General features: G+C 42.8%; 1 protein-coding gene across 1 annotated transcript in view; it reads right to left on the bottom strand.

Annotated features, from left to right (window-relative positions):
* The window catches only part of LOC311047197 (mothers against decapentaplegic homolog 6-like), a 20,985-nt gene extending 12,200 nt beyond the window's left edge, over positions 1-8,785 (bottom strand). The window contains exons 1-3 of the mRNA XM_084059843.1: positions 7,261-8,785; positions 4,379-4,432; positions 3,712-3,789 (exon numbers count right to left, since the gene is read on the bottom strand). Of these exons, the coding sequence (XP_083915969.1) occupies positions 3,712-3,789; positions 4,379-4,432; positions 7,261-7,993 (865 nt within the window). The 5' untranslated portion in view covers positions 7,994-8,785. The remainder of the gene's footprint in view (positions 1-3,711; positions 3,790-4,378; positions 4,433-7,260) is intronic.
* Between the last annotated feature and the right edge of the window lie 1,149 nt (positions 8,786-9,934).

Genomic DNA, 9,934 nt, shown 5'->3' with positions numbered 1-9,934 from the left:
AAATATAGAGATCATTAAAGCAGTGTGGATGTATATTCAGAAAAAAGAATACAAGTTCTGTTTGACACAACATACTTATTACTGTGTGTGTGTGTGTGTGTGTGTGTGTGTGTGTGTGTGTGTGTGTGTGTGTGTGTGTGTGTGTGTGTGTGTGTGTGTGTGTGTGTGTATGTGCGCGCGTGTGTGTGCGCGCGTGTGTGTGCGCACGCGAGCTTGTGTGCGTATGTGAGTGTGTGCATGCGCGCATGTGTGTGTGAGAGAGAGTCTTTATCCTTGTGGAACCCCTATGTGAGTTCTCTGAGCTGATCTTATCTCTGAGCCAGACAGAAATTCCTCTCCCTCTCCCTCTCTCTCATTGAAGACACACATACGCTCACTCACTCTCTCTCTCACACACTCACAGAGAGAGAGAGAGAAAGAAAGAGAGAGAGACTTTTATGCACACTGTTGTTGAAGAGCTTAACAATAAGCAATGCAATGACATGTTTTGTTGGAAGCACAGAGGGATAGCCGACTTAGCTATAGGGCTCCTATAAGCTTTAAGTTGACATTTCTATTTTCAAAGGAGAGCCTTCTGCTGTGGCTTCAAGGGGAATGTTAACTGATAGAATGATAAAAGAGGCCAGGGCAAAGGTATGTATAGACCACACCACACCCTACTGCAGCGCATTCAAAAGCTATGCTTTTGGCTGTATTTTTTGAATAAATAAAATCAAACTAAATCCAAGGCTAGATGTTAGCACTATACTACGCAACATATAAAACTCTTGCACATAAAAGATTATTTCAACATTTTTGAAAGATGCAAGTCATGCAACTTCTTACAACATCAGGTTTGAATTAGATCCTTTAGCTAATTATTGTGAGTTCTGTCTTATATTTCCCCCATTATTCTTCCTGCTGTAAACAGAAACGGAGGTCATGGCCCATCACAACACAAATTACTTGCAAGTTCCCTGGCCACCCCTATTGAGCCAATTGTCATTCCAGTTCACATGCACTTCTTGGCTAAAGAACCACCTCCCTGCTTCAGTGTTCTGCTATGGGGGCAAGGGAAGGAGAGACCACACACAAATATACGCATGCACACACACACTTGTGAGTAAACATCTAATTCCACAATTGACCATATTCACACAGCGGCCATTTTGCTCTTACTTCATACTCGGTCAAGGCCAATTATGAAGTAAGAGCAAAATGGCCGCTGTGTGAATATACTGTAGTTAACTAGACCGCTGCCTGTTGGGAAGGCACATTCCCAACAGGCATCGTATCTGTATGTCTGTCTGCCTGTGTCCGTTTTATGCCCATCATGGACATCTCTGTCAGCGGTTCTAGACAACCGGTTCCATATACGTGTGCCCAGATACGTACGGGCATATTGGTCAGATTGGCAGATCAGACCAACTTCACACTCTGCAAACTCTGAGATATGCACGTCGAGATGGAAGTCGATCAGTAAGGCAGTTCTCGGGAAACACAGACAGACTCACTCGCTCACTCACACAGATTTGTGTAATTTATAAGGATGTCCCCTGACAGAGAATGGACAGAACTACACTCTCCCTCAGTACCTGAGTCACTAAAGAGTAAAGACTAGACTAGCTCTTGGTGACAAATATACCAATTACAAGCTACTCTGTCATTTGATTGACTTAGGTAGAATAGATTTGGGATTAACATCAAACTTGGCTTCCAGCGCATACAAGTGTCCTAATGTTGTCAATATTGGATACGTTCACCAGTTCAGGTCAAATTCCTTATTTGGACTTGGCCAATAAAGTTGTATTTAATTCAATGCAAAGAGTAAAATGTTACCGTATGATAAATAATGATGTCATATTAATTTCAATGAGAAATGTTCCTCAATTTCCTCAAAGTCATGACACACTGCTCACATGAACTTCAGAGACACAATAAATAGTGTGTTGCACACCAGTGGATACAGTTCCCAAAGTTCCCAGACTATAATACGAGATGGTTTCAAGCTGACAATGACAACAGTGAATGATATGAACCTGTTCTATTACCTGGATACATTTTCAGCAGTTAGCTTAGATAAGCTAGCTATGATGTTGTTATTATGGTGAGAATAAATTACACTAGGGAGAAATGAAGTTGTGGGCCTCTATCTCCCGACCCCTTCCATTTAACATTACAATAAAACTGACTGTGTTCAGAGAACAATGAAAAAAACGTTTAGCAACTCTTCAGCAATGCATGACATAAAAGTTCAAGAATTAATAAAAAGGTCAAGGGGAGTAAGAATAAAAGCTAAATTAATACAAAGGCATGCGTTAAAATGAAACAAAGTGAAAAGAAATTCTTAAATACAAGATAATATTAACCAGCAGACAGCCACCAAAATGTGTCCGAAGTTCTTGGCTCATCTCCTAACAAAATGACTGACTGCCTAATGCCTATAGACCTTAACGTGAGAGCGCCTCTCTGCGGAGACTTTATCCCCCTCTCCACGCTCTAATCTGTCGGCACCGACCGAGCAAGTTCGGTTTCTCATCGACGGGTGCCTGTTCACCATTTAACGCACTCTATGATATCATGACATGATACTTAGAAGCAGGACCCATGCACACAGCACCTTCAAGCACCTCAAAGTGTGCTATAACTAATGTATTATACATACATTTGCTATTTCTCTTACAATTGTTGCCATTCTTTATTATCGCTTTGTTATTGTTGTCATTGCTGCTACAATTTGGGGAACCAGAAACAACGAATTTTACTCTTGTACAGTCGTATATAAGATGTAACTATATCAATATTGAATATTTATTGAATGAGTGAGGAAGGGGGGGCGGAGGGGTTGATCAACGGGGCCTACAAACTCACTACACTACAAGCCCCCCCTCTAGCATGTAAACAAATAAGGCTCCAGTTTCATCATTCAGAGGGGGCTGTTTCCTGTCCAACTACACCTACACCCCCCCAACCACAGACAGACACACACAAATGTGTGCACTGCCGTGTGCATTCACAAGCTTACACAGACACGCGCACGCACGCACACACGCACGCACGCACACGCACATGCACACGCACACGCACACACACACACACACACACACACACACACACACACATAAACAGTACACTTCTTCCTCATCAGAGCTGCTTGACTTCCCCGCCCCCCAAAATACCAGCCTCTTTCCACTGCTCAAATTGCGGAATGGAGGGATTTAAGGGAAGAAAGAGGGAAAAGGGGGGGATGGGCAGCTACAGAGTCAAAGGAGAATGGGAGCACATACATGGATCTTATTGCACTTTCATCCCGGGGAAATATTTTGCCATGCAGAGAGAAAGACAGAAAGAGAAAAAGACTACACTGCTGTGATAGGGAGAGACCAGAGACACCCCCCCCCACACACACACACACACACACACACACACACACACACACACACACACACACACACACACACACACACACTCCCCAATAACAAACGTCCCATAAGATTTCATTCTGACAATAGAAGCTTTAAGTGGCAGATTATGTATGTTTTAATAGCCTTTCTACAGAGATGCAACATAAGTGGGTCCAACTTGCATTAGTGTGTGCGTGCATGCACACGTGCGTTATTGTGTCTGTATGTGCAATGTGTGCCATAATAATATCAGTTCACAGTGTGCTGACACGTTGGCCATTGCAATAATGCAAAAGTCACGATACAATGATAATGTAAAGACACGTACCTGTGTAGTCTCTTGGCATGATCTGAGGCGAGTTAGAGTAGTAAGGGGCCACAGTTTCAGTGTAAGACAGAGTTGGGTCTGACAAGAGAAAAGGACACAAGTCAAATCTAGATCATCGTGCAATGGATCAGTCAGACTGCCTGAACCAGTCTACGCAGTACGAGTGTTAATCTAACCACCTAACTTGTGCTCTATTTTACACTTTGTCATAAGATGGTGTCACACAAACATAGAAAAAATTGACGATCTACAAGCTTGCAACGCATGACATTGTGATGCTTTTTGAGCTTGTAGATCTATTTTCGCAACTTTTGAAATGTTTTGCCTATGACATGCCCAAAATAGGGACGCCAGGTTGAAAGTGGTTAACTCAAGAGTGTAATGTTACCAAATGGACCTTGCACTCTGCACAGTCAAATCCCCAGTGCTCATTTAAACTCTGAGAGTATACAAACGGAACCAAATGGAACCGTGAGGATTTTACAATGTACGTAAGGAGATAAAACGAAGGTGATGTGATAGGTCTGTTGATGGCTCTGTCACAGAACCTTGAGCATGAGCAGCTGTTTAAGTCCATCTTTGTCACAAATCTTAGAATATACTGTTTGGTCACACCCTCAGTGCCATTTACTGGCTTGCTATGTGGCATCCATTGTCTCACACTCACCCAGTGGCTTGTGTTCATCTGAAGGGGACAGAGAGTATGGAGGAGGAGGTGATTCTGAAAATACAAGAACATGTGAGATTTAATGTAAATATGAGGCTATATTATTGTGTACAATAACACTGAACTTGGGAACGTGAATGTTATAATCCTAAAGTATCATTTGACAAATAACTTCAAGACAAAGTTCATTTTGATTCTTCATTGGTGACATGAAACAATCCAATTCAAATGGTTTTGAGGGAGACTTTCTTTGAAGCCTCAGGCTATGTTTGGACCAAACCATTCTTTAAGTTTTAACATGTCTTTGAAAAGGTTGGCTACTCATTATTCTTTTCTCCACATTTTCATTCTTTTTACAAACAAAATCCCCCCACTTACACATAAGCAGTGGTGTAAAGTAACTAAGTACATTTACTCAAGTACTGTACTGTTCTACAACTTTGAGGTATGTTTTACTTTATTTCCAATTTCCAATTTTCAGTACTTATAACCCTACTCCACTACATCTCAGAGGCAAATATTGTACTTTTACTCCACTACAATTATTTGAAAACTTAAACATAGTAACCACTTCAGCCTTATATATTTCGACCATTTGAAAATAGCAGATCTAAAAGCTTAGCTATTTTCAAAAGATCTGTAAACATTTTATACATTTGAAAACTTGTGAAACGGGACATTCTGCATAATGAGTACTTTCTACTTTTGGTACTTTAAGTACATTTTGATTCCAATACTTTTGTACTTTTACTCAAGTGTTTTTTCTACATTGATACTTTTACTTAAGTAAAACGATGGAGTACTTTTTCCAGCACTGCACTCATGCGTCATGAAATAACTAAATAGGAGGGGGAAAAAACGTAATCATAGAAAGGAGTGAGACGTTCCCCCACTAGAACTACCCCATCAGAGAAGTCTTTTGGCTGCTGCCTCTTTAAGAGCAGAGCCAGTATAATTGCCAGTGAGTACTCAGTCAGTGAGATACCCAGCTAGTCAGCCTGGCGCCAGCCGTATGCAAACTGTATATTATCGGCACTCCTTCACCTAAATAACAAGAGGAGGACCTCCTGTCAGAGAATAAGAGGCTAAGTGCAACTTGAGAACCATCTTCAATCAGTGTTGCCATGTTTTGTGAGCGAAATAAGCAACTAGGTCAAGGAACACAAGCCCAAAAGAAGCAACTTATAGGCCACATGAGCACTTTTAAACCTACATGCATCGGCTATTTGAAAATAGCCAATCTACAAGCTCACATGATGATCTGCTATTTAAACAAAAAACTTGCAATAAAATGTGGAATATTTGGAAGTTTAAAAAAAAAACCTTTTAACAACACAAATGCTCCCCTGGGCACAAAACATTTTCATGAAAATATTTGAGAACCACTGGTTTAAATAATAATTAAAATCCTAAAGTCTAAAGCAAGTGCACGTTGTACTTCCATGTACTTTTGCCATGTCTTTCTAAATAAAGTATTCAATCAATCAATCAAACGTTAGAAAAAAAGCCCCAAAAAAACGCAACCCGCTACAAACAAGCAACTTTACAGAAAAAACAAGCCCAAAGTCGCTTATAATAAGCCGACATGGCAACACTGTCTTCAATGGATAATGTGGAACTTCTGCACACTAGCTCTCAACAACACAGTTAAACGCTGGGCGAATGTGTTGGGTGACGAGTGTCAACACAATAGTTTGACAAACTAAAGATTGTTGTTAGATTAGGCTTAGGCCTACTATACAAACATTTTGAATGTGTGCGTGTGCGTGCGTGTGTGTGTGTGTGCGTGTGTGTGTGTGTGTGTGTGTGTGTGTGTGTGTGTGTGTGAGAGTGAGTGTGAGTGTGAGACAGGGGGAAAACGTGTATGGGGGGGCACACGAACACCTTTAAAATAAATGTTTTCATTATTCTATGATTAACATACAAATGGCACCGCATGTAGCTACACAGCATGTGAGTGTGTGTGGGGGGGGGGCGAGATTCATTGAGCCAAGTCTCTAAAACAGAAATAAATGTAAGGGGGGATAAATTGTGCGTTTTCACGACTGTTTATTTACGTATATGATGTATAAAACATGGTTCAGTGGTGTGGTCTACTAACTAGTACAGTCACTACATCATTCCCATTTCCCAGGCCTAAAGGTGAGGCTTACCTTAGACACCCCCCCAACAACAACGGTAACCGGAAGACTCGCCCCAAAACACGCTCGCCTCCATTCTTTTCGCGGACCGCTCGTCACCAGCTGTTCTGTTCTTGTAATTATTTTACTCAGGATAAGGTTAGAAATACGTTTAGGGTTAACCATAGTTTTACTGAGGTTACGTTTAGGAATAAGGTTAGGTTTAGGCATAGTTTTACTGAGGTTAAGTTTAGGAACAAGGTTAGGTTTAGGCATAGTTTTACTGAGGTTTAGGAATAAGGTTAGGTTTAGGCATAGTTTTACTGAGGTTAAGTTTAGGAATAAGGTTAGATTTAGGCATAGTTTTACTGAGGTTACGTTTAGGAATAAGGTTAGGTTTAGGCATAGTTTACTCACTGATGTTACGTTTAGGAATAAGGTTAGGTTTAGGCATAGTTTTACTGAGGTTAAGTTTAGGAATAAGGTTAGGTTTAGTCATAGTTTTACTGAGGTTAAGTTTAGGAATAAGGTTAGGTTTAGGCATAGGGTTAGGGTTAGTTTACTCACTGAGGTTACGTTTAGGAATACCTGGTGGCGACCGTTCCGAGGTCGCCGGACTTGTCCCGGGACGACTGTGTTTTGGGGCGAGCGTTTTGGTATTCACAACAACAACCCAAAAACAAACAAATAAATAGGCTAGACAGAATGGTCCTTGGGACATAAATAAAGATGTGTTTCATCTTTCACATGTTATGTTCTTACCTGGCCCACATACACGACTGTAGTGATAGGGGTTGCAGCACACCGTGGGACTGTCCGCCGCCAGGACACTGTGACAGTGACACAGTGCCTTTAACGTGGCTGTGTGTTGCAGGTCGGTCCAGCGGTACAGTTTACACAGGAGATGTTGGGGAGACATTGGATGAGCGCTACTAAGTCTCAGCTCAGTCTGTGGCACCAGAACACACTCACCAGGGATCCCTCCTCTGGACTCCACAGCCTGGAGCAAGGCATCCAGGGCTTGAACCTTCAGCCTTTTTAACAGCGCATAAGTAGCGTTCTTGAGTTCTTGCTCGGCCACCTGAGAGTTTGTCGCATCGCGCCTGCATGTCGTCGGACACTTTGGACTGTTGTTGTGGTCTTTCCTCGGCCTGATCAGGTCCCATTCCCTAAACAAACAGCACGTCACCGTCCCGTTGTCGCTCTCCTGTCCCTGGTGGCGAGAGCCTCGATGCTCGGGAGCACACATGGTGGTCCCCGGACCATCCTGCTGCTGCTGCTCGCCGCTGCCCGTAACGTTTCCACCACCAGAACTCCCCACAGACACGGACTGGTCCGCGTGGGTCACCGACCTGTGCTCTGTCTGGGGAACATTCTCTGGGTTACTGGTCCGACCCTCCTCGCTCCGTGTGCTCCCATCTCTCCCTTCTCTATATGTGACCAAACGGCTTCTCCAGAGTCGCCGTACAAGACCTGAACGTTTGGACCTGAACATACGACAACTTAGACAGTTTAGAATGTGTCGTAGGGCCTATCGGTCCAGTCCTGGTCTGAGAAGAAGAAGAGTCCTCATGGATCTAGATGAAGGGTTTGTGTACGGCGCGCACAGCATGCGCAGCCGGAGGTCATGGATTTATGACCAACCCGCAGCATCAGAAAGTAATATTTGCTAATGTGTTGCATTAAACAACGATTAACGGTTATTTACCGTGAAAACTGCAAGCGGCCACTCAGTGACCTGCTGTAGCAAAACTCAATGACGGTACAACTGTTGCCAGCTCTCTCACTAAACCATGGAACCCCCAAATCTAAGGAGATCCCACACGCAATTCATGCCTGAACTGCATAAGGTAGGCTTCTAATAAACTAAGAAACACAACGGATGACATAAAAGCGCATATCCAAAAGTTTCCCTTCTTTGTCCTCTACTTGCAGCACCCTTGATCCTTAAAATCCACCCATGGCACAACGGTGGAGTTGCTTCACCCCGAAATAATCCTTTTGCTACAGTCAAATTCCAATGTTTTCTTCTACTGCGTGGATCAAATCCCTTTGCAATCCGATCATAAAGCTGTGATAGACACACAAGGGCTGGGTTATACACGAGTGCCAAACTACAGTTCCTATTCCGTGCTGAGAAGTTGTTTTAAAGAGAGCTGGAATCACTCTAGTCTCCACTCCCCTGCCATTCCTTTTCGGATGCACACTCTCTCATACACACACACACTCTCATACTCACTCACACACAGTCTCTCTCTCTCTCTCTCTCTCTCTCTCTCTCTCTCTCTCTCTCTCTCTCTCTCTCTCTCTCTCTCTCACACACACACACACACACACACACACACACACACACACACACACACACACACACACACACACACACACACACACACACACACACACACACACACACACACACACACACACACACACACACACACACACACACACACACACACACACACACACACACACACACACACACACACACACACACGGGGCCCCCGAGGAAAGCTCTGGAGCCATTGGTTGATTCCCGCCATCATGTGCCAGTCTAGACACTTTGGCGGCTGGGCTGTGAGCCGCAGTGATTGTTGCGCAAACATGGTTTCAAGTTTCTTAACTCTTAAAGACGCAACATCCTCCTTTTCCCCCTGACTCAAAACCTTATAGAGTTTCTTTGGCTGAAAATACCTAGCACAAATGCCAGTTTGCAAAAAATAAACAAATAAATAAGATAATAATAATAATATACTTAGTCCTACTGTATAGTATGTATATGTAATGTGTGTGTATATAGGTGTGTGTGTGTGTGTGTGTGTGTGTGTGTGTGTGTGTGTGTGTGTGTGTGTGTGTGTGTGTGTGTGTGTGTGTGTGTGTGTGTGTGTGTGTGTGTGTGTGTGTGTATGTGTGTGTATATATATATATATATATATATATATATAAATGTATGTGTGTGTGTGACTGCATGTATGAAACCGTGGCCTATAGCTATTAGGTAATACAAATGCAATGGTCTATTTAGATTATATAACAGCGGTAGTTCTGTGAAATTAGAGTCAAGATATGTCAGCTGATCTATCTATCTACACACACACACACACGCACGCACGCACGCACGCACGCACACACACACACACGGTACGTTTTGGGCAGTATTAGAAAGTTTCAGGCCCTCCCAATTTTGATACCTTTGACAATATTTGAATAACTAACTAATTGTTTGGGAGTGGAGCTCTGTGATCAAGAGACTTCCACATCTCACAGCCCACCCCTGCCCCCATAAGGGAAGGGGAGTGAGTGAACTGTAATAATATAAACAACATGTGCATTCCAGTGTTGTATCAGTGGGTGAGTCAGTCTGTTGCTTGTGAGTGTAATGAAGACATCAAAGCGAAGTTCACATGAGACTGATTTTCATTTTCATCTTATATAT

The sequence above is a fragment of the Gymnoscopelus microlampas genome (assembly GCF_963454915.1).
Source record: "Gymnoscopelus microlampas genome assembly, chromosome: 1".
NCBI classification, from domain to species: domain Eukaryota; kingdom Metazoa; phylum Chordata; class Actinopteri; order Myctophiformes; family Myctophidae; genus Gymnoscopelus; species Gymnoscopelus microlampas.
Note: the sequence above shows the minus strand (reverse complement) of the source record. Positions and strands in the feature narration are given on the sequence as shown.